This window comes from Phaethon aethereus, assembly GCF_964289735.1.
Source record: "Phaethon aethereus genome assembly, chromosome: 2".
Taxonomy (NCBI): domain Eukaryota; kingdom Metazoa; phylum Chordata; class Aves; order Phaethontiformes; family Phaethontidae; genus Phaethon; species Phaethon aethereus.
Window position 1 is genome coordinate 49,571,984 of NC_138582.1, and position 23,940 is coordinate 49,595,923.

The 23,940-nt window shown below is 40.1% G+C and overlaps 1 protein-coding gene across 1 annotated transcript in view; it reads right to left on the reverse strand.

The window, feature by feature from the left end:
* Nucleotides 1–12,827, reverse strand: part of MEP1B (meprin A subunit beta) — a gene marked incomplete at both ends in the record, with an annotated part of 36,126 nt that extends 23,299 nt beyond the window's left edge. Inside the window, 7 exons of the mRNA XM_081996427.1 lie at nt 823–1,001; nt 5,379–5,496; nt 6,585–6,663; nt 7,689–7,732; nt 7,838–7,888; nt 8,074–8,092; nt 12,765–12,827. Coding sequence (XP_081852553.1) covers nt 823–1,001; nt 5,379–5,496; nt 6,585–6,663; nt 7,689–7,732; nt 7,838–7,888; nt 8,074–8,092; nt 12,765–12,827 — 553 coding nt within the window. The remainder of the gene's footprint in view (nt 1–822; nt 1,002–5,378; nt 5,497–6,584; nt 6,664–7,688; nt 7,733–7,837; nt 7,889–8,073; nt 8,093–12,764) is intronic.
* Nucleotides 12,828–23,940: the final 11,113 nt, after the last annotated feature.

Genomic DNA, 23,940 nt, shown 5'->3' on the forward strand with positions numbered 1-23,940 from the left:
AAGTCATTTTCTGTAACATATACTCGCCTATGCACCTGACCATTGATCACGACTAAATAAGAATGCATTAGATTTAATCACGATCGGTTTTTTCAGTATTCTGTCTGTACCTGTGCTAGGAAAGCATCCCGTCTGTGTATATAGCTTTGTTTTTGAACGGCCTGGAAGTCACAGAGGACAACAACAAGATCGAGCGGAGTCCCGAGGAGTGCTGTGCCAGCTCTCCGGCTTGGGCCAAATACGTCAACACTTATATTTACGAGCTGCATCGCTAAAGTAACCGCTCGTGTGATATGGACCCCGAAAAGGGTCTCTCCTGTCTGCACACCCTCTCTGCACCCTCTGCCCTCTCAGCTCTGCTGCCCGCACCACGTGTGGCGGCCGGGGAGAAAGAGGAGGACCGGTGTTTTCACTGGAGATGTTCTACTGGCTTTGGTTGCACTGGGTTTTTCAGAGTGGGAGGATTTTATTTTTTCCAATTACTTTTGTTTTATTAAGGGCTCCCAGAGTGACGGTGCTTTTAGGGTATTCATCTAAACACACTAAATTGTTCTCTTCTGTTGCTCTGCTGTACAACATGTAGCATAGCAGGACTCAGCTCTCTAGTGAGGTCTCTGGGAACTGCTGTGGCGCAAGGAATAACAGAAACGAGTCTTTCTGTCCCAAATAGATGCCACTTGGTATTTAATGCCTTGGTACACTGGCTTTGAAAACTAAGTCCAGGTGAGAGAATAGCACGGCCACTGAAGGATGGCTGGGAGAGATGTTCCACTACCAAACCCCTCACCAGAGTCTGAAAGGAAAAGCAGGGGAGTGACCAACCAGGCTGAATCCTGTCCCAGATGATGGACACGTAGTCATCCCGGTCAGACCGTGACTGCTCATGCCAGAATCCCAGGGCGTGCAGGAACTCGTGCTGGATCGTCCCGATCCTGTCACAGTTGGCTCCGATGGAGAGGTGCTGCAAGCCCTCCTGGAGGTTTCCCACTGCAGACCAGCAGCTAACATTGAAATAAAATGAGAGAGGGCTCTGTGAGATCCATGCCATCCCCATGCCACGCGAACTCCAGAATCAGTCTGTTCAACAGGTATACTTTTAACCTGAGTATTGAAGTTATATTTTGCTACAGAGAGCACTTCTTCATTGATCTGTTCCTTAGCGGATCCTTTCCTCGCACATTTAACTCTGTTTTGATGAACAAGCAGTTCCCCTGCTCTGGCTCTATTGTTTTTAATGGGTTTTCTTTAGCAGAAGAACGTTGAGCTATTTGTGACAGAAGAAAACTGATGAGGATTTCATTGGTACTCTGGTAAACATCGAAGACTATGGACACGCGATTCAGAGCACTTAAGTTACTGTGAATTAACAGTTTTTAGCTGGACCACAGTATGTGACTGTGACTGCACCTTGAGCCTGTCCCTATCCTAAAGTAAACCTGGTTTACTTTCTGAAAGGTTGGTGAATTTGACAGTGCTTTCCACAAGCCCTTTTCTTTCCAGTTATTTGTGAGCTGCTCCGCTAGAGCACTTGCTGCTGACACACGCTCACAAGGAAGAGCAAAACTGCAGCTGTGCTGGAAGTTTTTATTAAAGAATAAAAAAATTCAGTGAGCTATCTGCACAAGCCAATAAAATGGCACCCCATGTCCACAAACTAGCAAGCACAGAGAGTTACATTTAAATTGATATTTTATGCAGCAAATAAATCAACACTTACCCAATGAAGTCCATAAAATTAATCGGGCGCAAAATATGCTACAGGATTTGCAGTCCTATCACCCCAGAAATTTAAAAACACAAGCACGCCATGCGTTTTCAAACCCTGTAACTTATTAGTGCATCATATTCCCCAGTATTTCTCTTTCCACAAAGCAGCACAGGCCTTGGCTATTGATTACTCATTAAAATCACAGCACGAGAGCTGGGAAGGAGCACATGTGGCATCCATGATTTCACAGGCTTCCCTTGAACAAGCCTCATACCAATTATGCAGCTTTTTCTGGCCGTGCAGAAGTCCAAGACATCCATCACAGTTCTGAGTCCACCTCATACCAAAGCAGCTGCCTCTGGCTTCACAGCTGCTGCGCAGAGCACAGCAGGCTACGGGCACATCCAGGACACTTGGCAAAATCAGCATCCAAACACTGGGGGATGCAGCTTCCCCTTGCCTTCAGTCTGCCAAATGCCTACGACACCATCACTCTGCAGCCGCAGAGGGAGTCAATGTGTCACCCAGCGCTGAGAATAAGACTAGGTGAGTGGGACAGGGCACTGCAGAGCAATCAGCACCTGGAGCCCCATGTTAGCCATGTTTTTGGGAGCGGAGAAAATGGGGGTGGAGGGGGAAATCCCAGCTTCCCCAAGAAGAAGAGCCGTATCTCCCCTGACTCAACGCTTTCTGCATTGCTAGTTGCCCATCAGTGGCTAGAGGAACAGAGAAGTACCTGCTCTGACTAATCCCACCAGCCTTCTTTCTGGAAGACGGGCTGTAAGTAGATACATGCTATCAGTAGCGTGATGCCATCTAGAAATCCTATTCTCTAAGAGCCAACGCTTATTTCAGGCACATTTTTACACTAATGTCCTGAGAGTAAATAACCTCCTGTAGTATCACAGATCACCAGTATCCACACACAAACACTTTGAGTTACCAGCACCAAGCTGGTTAGCCAGGGATCTGTATTGATCCACCCCTGCATGGGTTCCCTTTGCCGTGGGGCACAGTGGCAAAGAGCCGAAGTGAGATCTCCATGAAAACCTGATGTCCCATGTGGAAATACTGGAGATGGAGTTTATCCTCCCTGGTCTACTAACCATTTGACTCTACCACACCATGTGAGTTTTCCTGCTGAATGAGTTCTGCTCTTCATGAGAAGAGTAGGGAGGAATGGCACATCCATTGCAGGATGCCATCTTAGACTGTTCGGTGAGCTTTGCAGGCACTTGCCACATGTGATGCTCCTGCATGTCCATAATCCACGAGCATCCCCTATGTATTTTGCTTAGCACACAGGCAGGAGTCAAGAAAAGGTCTTTAAACAGGTCTAATATCTGCTGCAGATGCATAGATCTGAAGAGAGGGTGAGATGAAAGGTTGTGTGTTAGAAAACCTTACATGTACCTCTACTCAGTGTTATAAATATATAAATATATATATAAATATATAAAATATATTTAATCTATAAATATATTAAATATATTGAGTATATTAAATATATTTTTATATGTATACCTGTAAACATAATGCAGGCAGTAGCCAAGGCTTGGCAAATGGTAGATAAAGAATGTGGACATGGAGAGGGCTCTCTGCATAGGGGTTGATGACACTCTACGTGTACATCAGAGATTACAAATGTATTTTTACACAGGGCACTCCACACAACAAAATGGCAGCTGGTTTCTTTTGTGGCTGACTTCATTTGAATACAAAAGGATAGTCCAGACAGGGACTTTATGTCCTACTACAAATCCTTTTCACAGAATGATGAATGGTTTGGGTTGGAAGGGACCTCAAAGATCTTCTAGTTCCAGCACCCCTGCCCTGGGCAGGGACACCTTCTACTAGACCAAGTTGCTCAAAGCCCCGTCCAACCTGGCCTTGAACACCTCCAGGGATGGGGCATGGAACTTGACACAAAGCTCCCCCACCTTCCTCTCTCTGTTGTATAAATGCAAGCCAAGATTGGAAAGGCAAAGACGATTTATCAACTTTTTCTTGGTGCGATAAAACTTTATGAATCTGGCTGGTGTTGCCAGGGACTTTGTGCTCCTGCCTGCGCTGTACCCTCTGGACTGAGGCCCTTAGCCTGCAGTTAGCAGAGTCCTAGCTGGTTTAAAAAAAAAAAAGGCTAGGAGTGGCAAAGTGGAAACGCATTGGTTTATCCACCTTTCACCTTGTCCCATTATATCAGAAGAGAGGAAGAAGAGAGGAATGGAGCGAAAAGGAAGGCAGTCAATGCAGGGTCAGTGCTGACAATCTCTTTGTACAGCCCCAAGCTAGGTCACTGAAGCTGGAGAGCCATTTTCAGGAGACTGCACCATTTAGCTCCAATCTTTTAAAAATTGCTGCTGAGCGTTAATTGTTTTATGGATGTGCCAGCTGAGATGATAGAAACATTTCAGGGCAAGCAACACACCAGGCAGTGAGGGCAAGATATGTTGTCCCGCTAGAGTGACTTGTCTTCTTCATCACCATGACTCATCTATTTTTAATAGGCATATAAATGAAACACTGTGCCGAGGCCTCTTACTTGCCATAGGCTAAACATTGTGGTTCTTTTTCAGGTACGATTATTAGCAAATATAATGCTTACTTTATGTGACGAAGGACTACAAAATTTAGCTACGTGAGTTTTCCATTTGGCTCAAAAAGCCAAACGAGTCACTAGCACAGGAAAATGCATTGCTCCCTAAGTCTCCACTTACACGTCTTTTAGGGTTGAGTTTCAATGTCATGTGCACAGCATGAAGAGTAGAAAATATAAAGAGCCAGAGACCAAAGAAATTTTGAAACAATTATCTGCTACAAATATCTCAGCACAAGCCAAAGGGAAAGGAAAACATTTCTATTATTAGAAAATCTTTTCCCATTTATGAATTCATTCTCATATCAGGAAATTATTTTCTGAAAGTAAATTTCCTCACCGGGCTGTCAAGCTTTCCCTGATCTTTTCTAACAGAGAAATGGTTCAGTATAGAATGGAGAACATATTTGTTCTTGTTGCAATGTTTTGACAGAGCCTGTCTTAGAAAGGGAAGCAGCTGGGGCAATTTTGACTTTTTTACTGGAGTGTTATTTTGCAAAATTTAAGGTTTAATAGCAAAATTATTCATTAAAAGAGGTAAATAAACTGAAACCTCTGTAAAATACCTCAGTGCTGTGCATCATTTAAAAAAAATCACTGTTATATCTAAATGCTGGTGTGACATTGTTCAAATGCAATTCCATTTGTTATAGTCAAATAAATTCATTGTCCCACAGTTAGAACTACCATATTTCCACTGGGATTTTTTTGTTCTGAAAGCTAACTTATACTAAGAATGACCATTTGAAAGTGACACTCCGTATATCCAAAGATCAGTCAAGAAAACAATTGGCTTGCTTCTGATATCTTTTACCATGCCCAGAAAATTACCTCTTAAAAGACTTGATTACCTGTTATATTTAAAAATAAGCATCAGCAAGAAATTGTTCATTACTACCTAGGTAATACCTGTTTTGGAAACTACTACAATTTCCAATTTAAAAATGACTGCAAAAACAGACACAACAAAAATACAAAATTATAATCAGATATATGAGTTTTAGAGTGAATACTGGATATGAAAATAGCCTGTAGCCAAACAGGATGAGAGTTATTTTACATTACTCCTCTTACCCACTTCCTTTGAAGACTGATATGTAATTCTTCTCCCCTTCCCAAGGCTTGAAGTCAATACAGGTTTTTAGTCGATACTGTTCAAATGCCTTGAGGATGAGCCCCTTCGCATTCATTTCTGCAAAGCAAACAGCGTTCTTGTCCACACTGACCCAATAGGTTTGTACTGTTGTTGTGTGGAGCAAGTCCTAAGGGTGGGTCTTACTCCAGCAATTTTTGATTAAAGTAAGCATAGTTGTTGCTGAATTAAGATTTGGGTAGAGACTTAAAAACCGTAAGTTAGGCTGTTGTGACATTATATCCTCCTGCTGTTTTGTTTCCGGGTAGTTTTTCTTTGGTACTCACATATAAAATAGGACATGATGAGTGTATAATCCATGACAGTGCATGGTTCTTAATTTTGTAAATTCTTTCATTTACTTTGCTGAGATTTACTTGAGCAAGTATTAAACAGGGAACGAAGACATTGAATTTCACCTAGTGCAGACTGCAGGCTACAGACCTCTCACAGAACCTCTCCAGGACTGGAACTACCAACATTCCATCTGGGCTATCTCCTCTGAGCGACTCGCATGGTTTCGACACCTTCAGAGATTTACATCTGAATCTAAGCTGGGGGCGGGTGATTCCCTCCACACACATTGTGAGGTAAGGGCACAATCTCCTCATGCGATGTGCCGTAGGAACTCGAGCTCCCTGTCTCACCACCTGCCTCTGCCGTGCAGAGCCACAGCCGGGTGGATGCGAAGGGATGGAGACAAGCTATGACCTGTCCCTGGCCCCACAGCATGGGACTCAGCAACATGCTGTTGCAAACTGCACTGCCTGGCAGAAGGTCAATTTGCCATCGGTGCTGTAGATGACGTAAACGGCCGGGTAAGCTTCCTTGCTTTAAAAAGATCTTCAGCGTCCTGTTTTTCCTTCTGCTTAGTACAGTTTCGCGTCTCAGACATACACTTTTACAATCAAATCGGTCTCCCGGGCCATAGCAATGGCAGGACAAAAACCGCCCAAGAAAGGAGGTGAGAGCCAGCACCAACGCCAAGACGATAAACCCTGCTTGTGCATACCCAGCCCCAGTCCTGCTGTGGGAGATGGCCTGCTCGAGACTTACAAGAGGAAAGGATGCCACAGTATCTTTATCAACCTGTATTTAACATTACAATCAATACAGCATACAGACATTGTCAAGGGCAAATACCGTACCCAGGCTATCATCAAGGACGAAGGGGATAACTCGGGGCCACCGATAGTTGTCACCAATGATGGAGTTTCGGTCCTGCATCTGAGAAAGAAAATAAGTACGCAGTCCTCAGTAAAAAGTGATTTAGGATCAGGGACTACGATAGTGCTGACAAAAAGCATGTATCCTACAAGTCCATGCAAGACATATAAGAAATCAAGGAGCTCAAAAACCTTGGAAGATCACTCAGAGGTCTAAGACTTGGGTTTGAAATCCCTTCACTCCTTTTTCCCAGTGTCTCCAATTTCTGCAGCATTTTCTCCGTACAAATCACCTGAGATTTTGATGCATCTGTGAGGAGAGCTTCAGCTCATGTGGGAAGCATTAAGATCTAAAGTCCTGAAAACTGCAGAGAGATTAATAATTCTGTAATTTTTCGTAATGACAGGGTTTGTTCCTGTGCCCTTAACAAGTGCTTCCACTGATATACCCAAGCCAAAACAGTTAACCAAAAAGGGAGGGTAAAACACTATTGACTTTCAGGGGTATAAGATACTTTTCGGGTTTCTACTAGGAGATGTAACTTGCTATGTAAATATATATTTTTTTGATTTATCAGATAGGGATACTGGACAGATGGCTTAGGATGTGGTATTACAGACCTAATTTTTCCATTGGTTTTAGTGAATCTACTTACAAGATGAAGGTTTTGCAGCACTGGTCTGTAAATTTAATTGGCTCATAATAAATACTGTGCTGATAATTAAATCAATAAAATAATAAATTAAGATGTCTTTTATACGTAACTGTCTGGGTGTGATCAGTGCTGCTGAATCTCTTAAAAGTACAAACATAAAAACCACAGTAAAGGAAACAAGAAGATAATAATATTGATCTAATGGCTAAACTGACCTTATTCTGGATAATGTTTCTGCAAATGCACCCGACTCTTTCATTGGCTAACATTTGTTAGAAATCTATTCCCAAACATTTTCAATTTGTTGTTACATAAACAGCATTTATTGTTAGTAGGAGCAGGATGCATCTATCATTTCCGTGCCAGTGATAATTTACATTGCATAAGTCAATGGCACACTTCTGGTTTTATATTTTATATTTGAACTCACCCCATCAAGTTTGATGTCTCCTTCAAAAAGGTCTAGTCCTAAAGCTAAAGGGAAGAGGAGATTAACATTCAGTTATTGTATTGATCTGTAGCTACCATAATGAAAATCACCCCCCAAAAAATTAAAAGAGAACTTAAATTTTTAAAAACCTTCATTGATGTCAAAGATGTCTTGATCAATTCCTCCATCTACGTCTATTTCTGAAAAATAAAAAGACAAGTGAAGTAGGACATTAGCCCTTGCTGTTATCTTTATGAAGTGTGAAAATTAATGCAATAACAATAACAGTAATTATAAATCTGTGTCTGTCCTAGCGATGTTTATGAGCAGCTGGTTTTGTTGACTGCCTCCCATGCATACAAATAGATCTCTAAACAGAACTCACCAGTTGTCTCCAGAGCAGGCTGGGGAGGGGGAAGAAAAAAAAAAGATATTATTAGAAAGGCACATAATGAAATGCAGCTCGCGTCACTCAACGGTATGAGAGATGCGATTTAAGCTCAACTGACAGCACTTAGCACATGGCTTTGTATTGGATTGACTGGACCCACTGCCTTCTCATTTGGCTGGAAATGTTTATTTGCTTATGTGCTGGTTTTGTGTCCTCCCCACTTCAGATTGCCCAACAAGTAAGTCGCCCAGTACTGCTCTCTGAAGTTTTTCACAATCATTTTTCTCTCACAACTCAGGCAGTGCCTAATGGTCTTTCACAAACGGGAAAAAAGAGCCTATTATTTCTATTAAATCAAGTATTGCTACTAGTCAGGTGCTGTACAGAACCTATGGAAGCTATGCTTAGCTTTCCATCGTAAAGCTGAAGATGGGGGAATAGAATGAGTGGTCTGGCATCGTGCGGAAAGTCTTTGAAGGACTGGGTGCAGAGTCCAGGTCACCTCAGCCCCGGTTCAACGCCTTGGCTGGGCTCCGTTTACCTCAGCAATACCACATCAAAGGCTGTTTGTTTCTGCCACGTGTAAAATCCAATACGTAAAATTCCCTATTGGAGCAAGACCATAATGAGATACACACAGCATCCTTTTCCTTGCCGTTAACAGGCCTATAGACTATAATCTATATTCTTTTATTGGACTAGACAGTTCACTTTGGACTGGCTGGACATACTTGACGTAATACTCTGCAACTGTTTCTCACACAGTGAGTAAAATCATGAACAGCCTTTCTAAGCAATTGTTGCTGGGTGAGTTTTCCTGTTTCTCATCAGAAGCCTCGTATTTTTATGTTTGAAAAGAAGTTCACAAACCAAAGGTAAAAACAACACCCTTAAATTCTAACCTCTGACAGTATAGGTTACAGATGTAGCAAATGGTAAGGTACAACAGCGATTCTGCAAAGCAGGGTGGGATTTTTACTTTTCTTTTTACTGTAGTTTCCCCCCAAATGTTTTTCTTTCTCCATATAAATAATTTGTTATCTTTCGTACACGCAGTTTTGCATGTAGGACCCATTTTTCCAGTGTGATAAGCATCTGCAACCTCCATTAGAAGCAATGAACAGTACAAGATCATAATGTTGAAAAATGGCAAAAATCAAGTCCATGCAGTCCACAAGGATATTAATTGTGGTAATTTCTACCATCTGTATGATGGATAAGAAAATAGTATGGCCAGAATATTCAAGACAGATTCAAATGCACATGTTCTTCTAGACGAGACTTTTGGCACATAATGATGGGAAGAATTTCGAGGGCAATCATAACTGTGGGCCCTAAAACTGGTCGCATTCATATAAAAACTCTCACCAAATGCAGGGAAAAAAATAACTTCAATGAAATGTCTTCATTTGGAAAGTGTTCAGAACGAAAGCTTTGAAATTGTCAGAATGTCCTATTATAGCTTTTTAATGAAAGATTCATTTTCAATCTGAAATGACTGTCTTGTAAAAACTTCAGCAAATTGGCAGAAAAAAATATTGTAAATACAAAAGCCTGAAATGTCATTTTATCATTTTTATTCACCTGAACTAAAATTAATTCAAACTGTTGCTTCACAATTTTTGTCAGATTTTGATCATTTATTCTGATTGCCTAAGAGGGGAAAACCATTTTTTGCCTAACCAAGTAGAGTCTAAATAGTACGAGCGGGCATAATCAAATGCTTAATATCTAAATGTTATGTAAACGGTCAAAGTTTTTAATCAACGACTTCTTCTGTTTCTTAATTTTATTAATGAAAACTACCACCCACATATGTCCTTGCCCAGTCTAAAGGCAGGATTTTGACCTTGAAGTGTCGGTTACAGAAACCATTGAGTAGAATCTGTTTCTTGACCTGATTTCTCCTGAAACAGCCCTGCCTCAGTACGTCACAGTTTTGGGTTGTTTCAAAATTTGGTAGATTTTAAGACACTCAACTCTTAAAAACCCAGCGTCATTGTGGAAATTGACCGAATCCACCAAAAAACTGCATCCAGAGTCGGTCAGATGCAAATGCTGAAGGAGTGATTTTGATCTCTCATTTCACTGAGTTAACTGGTACTATTCAGGTTTACATTGATATGTGAGAAATAAGGGTGGGGACTTCAGAAAAAAAGAATAAGCATATAACTGTATGCTTATACAGCTTAATAACCCCAAATATCTTTTCCAGACAAATAATCCATAAATTTGAAATGTCAATAAACTCCTCTTACATTTTGAAGTGTTATGGCACGTATATCCTATCATTACATTTCATTATCACTGGGTATGCATAAGACAGTATCCACGCATTCAAGTTTGGAAATGAAAGTGCGGCTTGTAAAACAAGCTGAAAGTACATGGGCAAAAAGACTTCATTTGCTTTTAAAATCCCACTCTTACACAGATTTCTAGTTAACGCGGAAGAAAAAAATAACAAGCAAATCTTGCAATATTAAAAAATTAAAATCACATTATCGTCTTTTCTGTTAAAGATTGTTGATGGAGGAGAAGAATCATACCCGTAGATGTTTAATCCCCTTATAACCATTAGTGGAGAGTAAAACATTTATACAGTTTCAATGACTGTAAACTACAATGTGTCCATATCTACTAATCAGAAAGCGTAACTGTGCTAAAGATAAAAACTGGCTAGCTCGTGGAAGAGCTCCTCTGTTAGCAGCAAAAGCTCACAAACCGAGATCAATGTAGCTAAGTCCAGCAGCATGAACCAAAATGCGAGTCTATGGCTGAACAATACCAAATTCAGCAACCGACTGAAATCCAGGCTGGTCCTCAGTGTCTGAAAACTGCCGCTGAATGTGGTTTCAAACGCAGTATCTCTGTGTACAAGCGTTAGTCTTTGAGCAGCAACGGCTTCGGTCTCAATACCAGCCTGACAGCGGAGACTTATACGGTGTGTTTCTAGTCTCTGAAGGTTTTGTGAATAAATAACAGATTCACAGTTCACAGTCACATACAGAGCAAGGTTACATTACCTGAGATGTACCAAAAAGGAATCTAATTTAATCTAACTAATGCTACTTTTAAACCTACACACATAAAAAAAAATTATGAACATTTATATTAGTCCCTAACTTTGGCAGACAACATGGTTTATGTGAATTAAGTTGCATTAAAGGTTGGTCAAACCATAGCTTGTGAGTACATTTAACTGGCAAATAAGTCAAGTCCATCTAGAACAGGTGGGAAATATCTCACCTATCTTGGTCACGTATAAACTAGGTAAGTAGACTCACTCAGTCATCCGTGGAGAAATAAAATGAGTAATTGCATACATAATTAATCTGCCCCTAAAATAGGTATGGCACCACCATGATGCCCCGGCAACTCCAGAAGATGATCCACCTCATCTAGCTTGGACAGCTATTCAAGGATGTGATAAAATAAATCACCCAATGAAAATCTCTTTGCTTCACCATGGACTTCAGGTGGAGTACAGCCAACCAGTGTAGATGAGATACACTAACTTACCAGCGTTTTCGCCAGACTATATAACTTTTATTACTGGCATCCAGAAATATAAAAGAAGCTCTTACTGGCCATAAGGCACATAGAAATTAAATAATTAGCCCTGGTGGTCAGAAGCCCCTCTCTCACACAGGAGCTGGTTATTGTGAGCCAGTTTCATGTGCGATAGCTTGTAGATGTTAGTAGCAGTCTGCATCACCTACTACATGCTTTACCAAAGCCTGTAGAGGAATCTAAACAAGGCTGAGACTTGAGTCTCCAGAAGGTCAGGAATAGAGGAACAGGTAGGCGTGATGGCCAGCGGAAATACACAGGAAATGTGAGGTTGGGGTAGAGGGGGTACAGGAGGACTATGGGAAAGTTGGGGACATGAGGGTGAGCTCTTGACTTAGGGAGCATGTGTTAGTGGAGAGGAAGAGGATATGACTGCCACAGTGAGGTATGGGAGCTGGATGCATCAAATCAGACAGTTAAGTTGCATAACATAAAATAGATAATGTTATTCCACTTACAATGTCACAGTAAGTAATACCTTACTCTCTAGAGTAAGGTATGAAGAGCTGAAATGAACTTTCAACAACCTACTGGTTTGTGTTCTCCAAACTAATTGTGTATCACCAAAATTCCTGGCCTCTACAACAAATTATCACAAGATGAGCAAAATGCTACATTTCACTACAAAAGACAGGAAATACAAAATCTCAGCTGTTACTTTTTTGGCATTAAATAGTTTAGCTGGATTGAAGGAACAGAGAGCAGCCATTTACAAGTATATCCAGTGGCTAAAGACACATCAATTTTAATAACAAATATATTGTGATAGCAAAAAAAATCCTAATTCCATTCAAATATGGAGTAGTAAAATACATTTTAATACCTATCTTGGTTCTAATCCCAGACTTGCTATTCTGGTAACATTACTTTGAATACTAGTGGACATTTTGCTTAGATGGGGAATGTAAGATAAACTCTTCCCACATATAGCCAGGCCTATTAAAAATAACAGCACTAAGACCCCGAGGAAACAGAAAACCTCTCTCTTCCATGCAGATGTCAACGCAATTCTTATTTTACAAAAGCAACATACTGAAGTCTTTTCCTCTCAAACTCATCTTAGGCTGCGTTGTTTACTCAATCATATAAAGAATATGCATTCTTTGTTTTCTTACCTGACTCCAGACCACCTGAAGAAGAAGCCAAGTTAGGAGCACAGGCACACAAAACCAGCCCATGTTGTTATTCCAGCAGCAGTTGCATGGACAGAATTTCAGACCAACTTGGTATTTAAGACAGTAAATATCATAAATCAAAACCTTTGTCCCTTCATCAACGATTAACTTACCTACCTTTTTCTTGTCCAGTAAGCGAAGTCCATCGTTACTATACTACAATAACTAACATATACTTTAACTATTTTTAAGTATTGCTGTGAGAAAAAGTCTTGGGCACAAACTGACATATAGGATGAAATGGACACAAAAAAAGGAAATACAGAGGAAACAGACACACTAAAATACAGGAAATTCCATTTAAACATATGAAAACTTTTTTTTCTTCTAAGGGTTTTTAAGTGCTGGAACAAATTGGAGAAGTTGTGGAGTCTCCATCCTTGGAGACAGTCAAAACCCAACCAGACACAGCCCTGAGCAACCTGCTGCAGGTGACCCTGCTCCAAGCAGGGGTACTGGACTAGGTGATCTCCAGAGGTGCCTTCCCACCTGAACCATCCTGTAATTCCATGAATGAAGCTGGCACTTAAACCTTTGGAGCAGCTGAAAATTAGCAAGACTCTTGGCAGGTAAGTGTCGTGAATGAATAATTTAGGGCGCTTAAAGAATCACTGCTAAATATCAGAAAGCAAATTATTTTAATATAAATATGTAAAAAGCGCGACAACAGAATTCGATGGCAAGGTCCACTCTTACTTATTCAACATGGAAAAGCTATACAGAGAGAAACCAAATTACAATTAAATTGGAATGATTTACTCGTGTATCAAATCGAGTTAATGTGTATATTGAGGAGACAAAGTAGGGAGGACCCCTCCATTGAGTCACAAAGTTCAGAGTGGACCAAAATCCACCCTAGTCCCAGACTTGGTCAACAGTTTATGCCTAAGGACTGGGAAAAGGGAAAGAAAACGAGGGAGACCCTCCCATTGAGTCACAAGGTTCAGAGTGGACCAAAATCCACCCCTAGTCTCAGGCTTGGTCAACGGTTTATGACTAAGGTTAGGTAAGGAAAGTAAAGGAATGCCCTCCCGTTGAGTCACGAGGTTCAGAGTGCTTTCTAAACTCCTTCTCAGAGAGGAGTTTAGGTGTGGCTGAATCCACTCCTAGTCCCAGACTTGGTCAAAGTTTTATGACTGAAGGGATAGGGTATTGGGGATTCTGGTGTAGTGATATATGTTGTGCTTTGTGTAACTTTAGGACGGCAACAATCTAATGCAAAATAAAATTTTGTAATCAGATTCACTAACGATATTGAGCTAAATCACAATATCAAATCATATAAAACTTAGCAGCATAATCAAGTTAAACTTACTAAGATTCCTTAATCACATACACATGTAGGTGTAGAGATAGAGACACATGAAGACATGTAGAGAAAAGAGATGAGATATGTACAAAAGTAACTATGAAATATCCCCCTCAAATTCAGTCAAATACTCACATCGAATGCTTTGCATCACTCAACGGTGAACAGCAGAGCCTCCAAGTTGATTGCGAACTTGAGGGTTCATGGGGTCTGAGAGGCATCCCACTCAGAGGGAGGTGCTGGTCGCAGCCCGCTGCAGTCCAGGAGAGCTCAAAGGGTCTCACTGGGGACCACTATTTATAGGACTGGGAGATGATTGACTTTAGGCATCAGTGAGTTTCCACAATCCAGGCAGGTGATTTCTCAAGTTTTAACAGTACCGCTGCCAGGCTTGTCTGGAGATAATTGATTAGTGCTGTTCTTGTTCTGTACCTTGTTTAGGCGATCGTGTCCCTGATACACTCAGTGCCTTTCTCCTCCTTGGTGACACAAGAGTGCTTGGTACGGTTGAGGGGCTCTTAACTGCCAAACCTTTTGTTCGGAGGCCAAGACTTGTCAGGCAACTGAGAGTGGCCCAGGTACAAGGCAGGGGGGGAGGGGGAATGCACCACCACAGTAAGACATTACTATATTAATAAATATGTATTATTCGACAGAAAGTGAAAATGGGAAATGTGTGCACCTAAAAAAAAAAAATCTATCAGCAACATAATTTCAGTATCTTGCTTTTAGAAAAGGCAATGCCATTTCTATTGTTGATGAATGTGAAACACTGTATTTGTCAGTATATCATATCATGGTATTCTTCTGGACTATGTAACAATTCCATACAAAAACATTTTTTAAGTGTCAGTACCACTGTACTACCACCACTGTCTGTTACTCTTTGAAGTTTTAGTTTCTTCCAACTTCAACCATCTCTTCTACTTACTAGCTGCCAGAGAGTGCTGACATTGCCACAATTTCTTCTTACACTTAAACTGGAGGTACTCATGGTAATTATATGATTGGACTTGGCTAATGTTTCACCTTCCCAGACCAATGACCTGGTTAGAAGGTCATAAAAACTAAAAATGGCATTTAGATTTTTTATTGTAAATACACACTCCCAAACAATTATATAAAAATTAATAGCATTCCTCATACTATTTCAAGTATCAGAGCTGATAAGAAAGAACAGGTTGATCCTAAGTAATGAGGACACCTGAGCAATTTCTAGCCATTCAGATCCATGCTCATTTCATTGCTGATCCATTGAGAAGTAGCAATTGTGGGTATTGTTTTTCTTAGAATGTTAGGGGTTTTTTTCAGTAAAAGTAACAATATTGTAATCCTCAACCCACCAATAACGATGGTGTCACTCATTCTCATATCAGCGATAGCTGGAAGGTTGAAAAGCTCTACTGTCAAGATTTCTTCTGCAAGTTTGGCAGTCCTTGAATTCTGCATGCTGACATCTTCAGCTGCTGGGAGATGATGGTAGTTTCTCCTTTTGGAGGTTCTCTAGGCTAGATTGGCTACATCCACAGTAACAAGTAGAGAATAATAAAATCATTAAGGTTGGAAAAGACCTCTAAGATCATCAAGTCCAACCATCAACCCAACACCACCATGCCCGCTAAATCATGTCCCTAAGTGCCATGTCTACACATTTTTTGAACACCTCCAGTGATGGTGATTCCACCACTTCAAAAAAGTGCTTAAAAAGTACTTTGAACCAACCGGATCAGATCAGTACACTGGAACATTTGGTGCTAGGAACTTGGCATCTATGCTGTACACATCTCAAAGGGTTTTACTTCAGACCAACTCTGATTTGATTCCAAGGACTAGATGTCAGTGGTGGCAACTGGACTGCATTAGGCAGGGATCTGCAGAACATATTCTGGTTTAGTTTCAAACCAAAGGAATTCAATTTGGACACTCCAAAACTGCTCTGTGAACTGAAGCATGGTATGTGGGAATGATGATGATACTTGCTTAAAAAAATACACTCCTGATCAAAACTAAAATACAATTATTGCTTGATTACAGTACCTTACAGGTGTTTTCTGGAGATGGTGGAATATGATGAACTGAAAAGAAATAGCACATTTTTTGGTCTTTCTTGCTACTTGGTGTTGGAAGAAAGCCTAGAAGCCTGGGGTTTTACTTCTTTGGTCCCTTTTATATGCAAATAATCAAGACAATCTGCTCTCTGTTCCCACATCCCCACTTCTGAGATGCATCAATCAGCACTGGGACCTCACACCAACATCTTTACAATAGGAGATAGGAGGATGATTTTCCTGTCACAAAGAAGGGCTGTATGAACCTCTGTGTCATGACCATCGCTGCTCTCAGGACTGGCTAAAAAGTGAGTTACACAAAGAAAACACTAGAAGGTGTTGGAATTGGCATACAGTAACACCAAACAGAGAAGGCATCAAAGCTATATGCTAACCCTACATTGTAAAATCCAGTCCTTATACACGTTTTTCCTCCAGTTGACACTGCTTTTTAATTAATTAAACTCGGAGTTTTGACACTTCAACCAGTCATCTGGTAGACTAAACTAAGACGCAACAGAAAATCAAATAATATATGAACAACAGAATGTCAGGAGTTTTAAGGCAGAAGCTCTTGGCATAAATATCAGTGCCACCCATGAAGGAGCTAAATGTTTTTATAATACATGTTAAGCAGAAAGTAATAAATAGATGGGCAGTCTTAAGGAAGTTGGGTTTTTTCCTATCTAATCATGGAAGAGCTTTTCTACAGACCTTATTTACTTTTGTGACCACATTGTCTACAATAACAGACATCTTGCTTTATCACTGACTTACTACCTATGTTCAGGCAATATACCTACCCCTTATTTTCCTTAAGGCCTTTGCTACATGTCTCCTTGCATTTTTCTGTGAAGGTGAAAAGCACTATAGTCATATCATACTTCTAAGACAGAGGTCCACAGTAAGAAATAACTGAGTATTGCTGGAGATGAATTAATAAAGGATAGTGCAACATATTTGAATAGATAGTGTGCATTTTCAGATGTACAAAAAGAATGTCAGTCTTAGCTCTTGTCCTTATTCTACAGTTACTTGGCATATAACAGCCAAAAGTAACACACATCCTTTCCTGTTACAGTCAGGGCCTGTGGAATTCAAGGATGTTATTTCCATTACCATTTTGATTTGAAGGTCAGGACACTGATGGGCAAGCTCGGTATTTGAGAAAAAGTAAAAACATTAAACACAAAGCAGGAGGAGCAGGTCTTTAGCTGTTTGATTGCTTTTTATTTTCTTGCAATTCTTTGCCTTGAACATGTTTCACAACTTTTTATGAGTGCTAAGCTATTTGATGAGCCCCGAGTAACTATAAGAGACACCTGCAAGCTCTGAGCTTTTGCCAGTCAGTTCCATTTCCTTCCCCATAGACCCCCATGCTCCCACGCTGCTAGCAGAAGGAACGAAAAGGAAAGACATCAGAACTTGATGTGGAGCTTGCTGCAGAACTATTGCAGTGGCCGCTTGGATCTCCTGCCGAGGTCACCTCTCTAGCACCAGACAGATGGGGAACACCAGGGAGCAGACTGTGCGTTCCCTTGGACTGGCAACCGCCTCTTTGTGTCTGCCCCGTTGCACCGTGGCCCGTGGGCACTACTGCAGCACAGGTAGTAATCATACTGCAGTGCTTATTATCCGGCTGCCTTGTTGCAGAAGGAACATTCACCAGGCACTGTCCAATGCAAATGGGAAACACTACCTGCTTTAGTCTTCTTCGTAAAGCTATGTCTGCGGATAATAATCTGGGAAGACACAGTAATGGGGGCAGAGCGATTGGAAAAAATGAGTGAAGTACAGGAGAGCAAGAATGCTCTTTTTAAAAGCCAAACGGAATTTAATTTCAAAATGCAACGTCAGCTAACTAGAGAGAACCATAAAACCAATTAAAAATAGCTCTAGACAGATGGACATTTTCTAGTATTTTTGGTAGGTAGTTTCCTATTTGAATAGTTTTGTTGATCTTCTCTATTTCAGCACAGATGCTTTGATAATGTTGTGATTGCTATACTGCTCGGTGAACAAAATGGGATTTGTGGTTGTTGACATTTGGATGGGACCTGACTGATCATGAGTTTCAATGTCAACTGCAAGTGATATGAATTCATTAAATAATCTTGAAAAGCGCTGGCTTGTAGAGTGTTATGTAGCTCACTTAGCAGTGCTTATAGACCAAATGTTAAGAGTAGGAGGATATTCAAATAGGGCATTATTCTCAGTGGATTGTTCCTTGCCCTGTCTCAAACTTCCTGCATTATCTTGCACAAATTACTTTCACTTTTTCAGTTAATCTCCTAAATGGGGATAACACTACAACAGTATCTCCTTGACTGATGAGGCAAAAGCACCAATGAAGATAAGGGCTATCAGATAAACCTGCAAGATAAAAGAAATCCAAAATGTTTTGAGTTGAACACCAAAGTGTTTCAAGTTAGGAAACTCCAATGTTTACAAATATAGCAGTTGTCATATGGAATATTATGCAAGAAAGTGAAAAGTACGACAGATATCAAATATAAGTGTTCCATCTTCTTACAGAGGAGCAAACAAGACATGTTTGGTTTGATTAAGAGCTATCAAGAAAATGAAACAGACCTTCAGTTTCCTCCCACTACTTAGCTACAGGCAAATTAAAAAGTAACATCAAAAAGCAGAAGCTTGGGTGTGTAACATTGCACCCCTTACTGTCCACTGCCGCTTCAAACATGCACTTTAACCATTAGCTTTCCTTTTTTGTGTGTGTGAAAAAACAATCTTTCACAAATTAAATAGCTACTCATACTGGATTATAGCTCTCCCTCTTTCATGGGAATCCGAATCATGTCCGACATTTTTACACAGCATATTTTATGACAAATATGAATCGGATTACAGTGTGAAACAAACTGTGACTGGTATGTGGCTACTAAAGTGGCTGCAGCAGGCCACTAAGTATCATGCCACTACAAAAGCATACTCCAGGGATACTTAGTTCTCTCTCATTTATCTTTTCATTCCAGAGGCCTGTAGCAACCCCGGACGGTTGTGCGTCCAGCCAGGGAAGAACATGAAGGGGTACTGAAGCACACCTGTACACCAGGCAGACCTCCTCGCCGCACCAGCTGGGAACTGTAATCAGCGAGGTCGTGGACATGTGCGCAGCTTCAGAAAGCAAGAAGTCAAAAATCAGCAGTAAGCCCTACGGCTGCTTATCACAGAATGCAACAGTCCTCAGATGCCCCCGTGTGATTCCTACCCGCACTACAACACGTTAGTTTTAAAGACGACCTCTAAACGCGTTTGGGGAAGGAAGGGACTTGCAAGTAAAGGGAGTTGGCATGAACATGTTACATTTTAAGTTCACTCGTGAATCGGGGAGCACCCAGTCCTTCCCAGAGTCCTGGGGGAACACTGCTTACTTGCCACAGATGGTAAAGCACACAGGTAAATCTGTAAGCTTGAGGTTTTAAAGTAAGTTAGAAATAGTCTTTCTGTAGATTGGAATGACCCCCATCAGTCTATTAACCCATAAAACATGTAAAAGATTTATTACATGTTGTGAAACACCTGGATAGAAATCACATATCTAGAAGTGTCTCAGAGTACAACTACCTAGTGAATTAGCACCCTTAAATACTATACTTATTTAGAGACAAGCCAAAAATATTCAGTGCCCTCTTGTGGTTTGAATTATAAAAGAAGAAAAATTCATAAGAAACTACTGATGTTTCAACAGTCTCATAACTGAGGTGGCACATAAATTGCAGCGTCTGTGACACTACTGCCACAACTGCTACCCTGCAGAAAAAACACACCATATTCCTACTGTCTTCTGCCCATACCTGCAAAAACAGAGAACCTAATAGAAGGCTTTCTAGAAAACCAAGAGACCCTATTCCTGTTAAAGAGCAGGTCTACATAGATGCTTTTGATTTTAAACATCATTCTGGTCTCTCCAATCCAAAAAAATACCCTCCCCCCAAAGAAAACAACAAAGTAAATGCTTCTACTACACACACACAAAAAAAACCCAAAACAAACCAAAACTCTGATCAGTAAGATGTTCAGATTCTTTCAAACTGCAAACAAGTACTGAGAGATATAAACTCTCAGCCATAGCAGTAAACATGGCAGGTAAACTCTGGAAGTTATGGATGCTAAGTCTCCTAGTTTCTCTATTTATCCCTGAGGCTCACATCAGCCCCAAGATATTGAGGGCACAACCAGAAGAGCCTATAAAACATACAGAGTATGAGACAATACTTAGTAGCTAAGTAATATGATCTTAGCTATTTAATTGCTTATTACTTTAAAAAACAGAAAGGGGAGCGAGAGAGAAACAGGGTAAACATGCGAATTGCTGTAGGGAAATACATACTGGGGGGGGCGGGAAGAGAGAGAGACAAACACAAGTGTGGAGGAAGACTAGAAAGTAATAGTGAGGAACACTTTTCTCAGTGACTATCTGTCCTCATAAGCTTAAGCAAGTTCATAAAAATAGTATTCTGTCACCAAGCCCTGGGAAATGACCTGCAGCATCATAGAGCTGAGGAATGCATCCTAAATGTATACAGAGAATTTAAGGCAAAGACTGAAAATGGAATTAGATGCTTGCCACAGAATGCATTTGGCAGTGGTGACTTCCCCAACACCACCACTTTCCTAACAGCTCAGGGACAATAAACATGAAATTTACTTTTCTAGTTCTTTCCTGATCATGTCCACAAAAATAGATCTATGACTGGGGGAAGACAAAAAAAAATAGAAAAAAAACCTAAAAGTGCTACAGATAGAATATGGGTGGTTAGGGCTGGGAAGTGAAGAGGTGAAAACTGCTCCTTCCCAAAGCAGACCTACAGTTTGAGAATAAGAAACAGTACAGATCTACTTTACTCAGGAAGGGGGGGGGGCGGGAAATGACAACCCACACACTTTGATCCTGGTAAGAGTCTGGTAATTCACTGGGAAGTCGCAGTTTTAACAATATTGAAAAGCCTTCTCATAGTAGAAGCCCTGAATTTTGTCTCCTACGTGTTTTCAAACATACCCACAACAGCACACAAAAGAAACCTGGTATCTAGAGCAAGTTTAAATGCACACTGTTCTGAGAACAGGCTATGTAGTGTTTGTGCCCTTTCCTTGCTAGTTTCTCCAATTCTGAGAAGATGCTTTTGTCAGATATCCTTGTAGCTCTGCTTGTCTGCAATAAAACAACTTTAGCTGCCAGGTTCTGCAGTCATTTCACAAATGGCACAACGTTTATGAGACACAGCAAAGTGCATATCTCTTAACAAGAGCATCTGTGAGTTAGTGTGTCTCTTTCAGCATGAAAAAAAGGATATAATAAATACACTAGCCGTACTCTTTTATAGCAGTCCTCTCAGACACTTGTGTTCAAATCTCACCGGATTCAAAAGCCATATCTAAAAAGAGGGACCCAGGAACATTTGCCAAACACAGAAAGCCTTCTATCCCTGACCACCCTGTCAGAAGATGACCTGAGTACACAAAAGTCCCCCTCTCTCCCTGGGAATGAAGCCCTGGCTGAGGGCTGGAGCAGGACAAAGAGTTCTGCAGAGCTCATGTATCCTATAACCAATATAATGCCAATGAGAATTGAACACATTGAGTGCGTTATCTCTAAATAATGAAATATGCATTGCTATGGTAAAAGAAAATTAAATGGAATCTCTAACAAAGGGCTTATAACCAGATTTAGGAGATACAATAATCCATTTAGAGCTCAGAAAACTACATTCTAAGGGGAAAGAACAATAAACTAATAAAAGGTTAATGTACATATTTTTGCTGTATTTATACCATTCAAAATAAGACATTAACTCAATTTCATAACCATATTATCATCTGTATGTCCTTAGAATATAAAAGCACAAAAAAATAATCAAAGGGGTTTTCAGCTCAGAAATACAGGGCAGAAGGATAAATCATCTAGATGCCACCTTGCTGGTCAAATAATGCAGCCAGCCCAAACTTATTCACAATTCTTTCCTCAGAAAAACATTAACTCTCCTTAGTAAATCCACCTTTAAACAAAAAGGCTTTTGCTATTGGCCCCAAGTGTCACATACCTTTTTCTCTCTCCTTCTAGGAGGTCATTTCTCCATTAACATCACATAGGACAGCAACATATGAACATGGGAGGCAGAAAAGAAGCATGAATGAGTTTTGTCCAACCTATCATCTTTTCTGCTCATGGAAAGATCTTAAAATGTACTATAAGGTAACTTGTGAGCTCATGAATGGATCATGAGCCACGACACATCGGTTCCAGCAGCATACATGCTATTCTAATCATTCAAAGTTTGAAGGTTTACAACTGACCATGTTTAGAACGCATCTGGAAAGGAAGAAGTGGCATCAAGGGGACTGATCATCTTTATTATGCAACAAAGCGACAAAAAGAAAATTAAATACTTTAATAAGAGAAAAAATAGAAGGTACAACTCAAACATAATATACCATATTGAAACCATATACAATGCAACGTGCACATGAAAACATTGTTAAACAGCAATCTTCTAGTAAAGATTGCATTTTTGAAGTACAAGCATCACCCATCACAATTACACAGCTTTTTGTGTACATCTGAGTCTCAGTGAGAAAGATCATGATCAGCAGCAGCATATTTAAATAAATTGTTTCATTTTCATTAAATGCTTACCTACTGAATGTATTGGATGCACAATCTCTTAATATTAAAAGTATAAAATCTTAAGCAAGGCAGCGCCTGCCAATACAGATTTTAACATATGCAAATAAAGAGGATAAACATTTTACAAGGGTTTTTTTTTACGTTGCATTTATACACATTTCTTGCTTTAAAATGTGTATTCAAGTCTATCAATATTAAAACATGACTAAAATGCTCAGCAACTACATGTCAAATGACAACTAATTATTGCTATAGAAAAATCTATTTCCCAGAGTTTTAAAATAGATTTAATTTCATTTGCAATTCTTAGGATATGCCCAAGTAGTAGAAATAACTAGTTCCAGTTTCCATGAGGCATTCTGAATCTGTATTGGCTGTAGGCATTTATTGCCAGATCATATAAATATTTTATTGAATCTAAAAAAGTCAATTAAACTTACATATAACTATTAAATTCCTTAGGAAATGTATGCAGTAATAAAATCACCATGGTATGCATTTTTATTTTAAAAAGCTAAAACTTTAGCATCAGGCTACCTTGAAATTCCTTTCTGTCTAAGGGCACTATTTCATAGTTGGCTTTATAGAGGCAAAGAGAAAGTGAAAAGTCCAAACAATCTTTTCCATTGGATCAGTGAACCACTCCAAATCAGTATGTGGTCACACAAGCGCTAGAGCTGACAGATGAGTGAGAATACGCAGACAAAGAGTATGGGGAGCAAATAGGGAAGTTGGAATACAAGATCAAAGTGTGGCCTGCTGCCAAAATACCGTAAGCCAGTAGCAAAATGCAAGACATGTTAAGTTGTTATAAACAGGATATAACCTTTTGACGTTTCTGAAATAGCCAGCTTTCTCTGTATTTTAGCCAGCTGTGCCTTCAGTAATGTTTTACACTCTTAAAAAATAGAACATAGAAATGTCAAGTTACAGTCTTTAGTGTTTTAGTTCCACCACTCAACATATTAGAACTAAGATTCAGTTCTGAAACCCATTACATTGCGGAATAAGGCATTTCATCCTCACCAGTTTTGAAATATGAAATATCCAATAATTTAACAAATAATCAAAACCTTTATTTGGAGAGTAAATGGGAGCCAGGGCACAAGA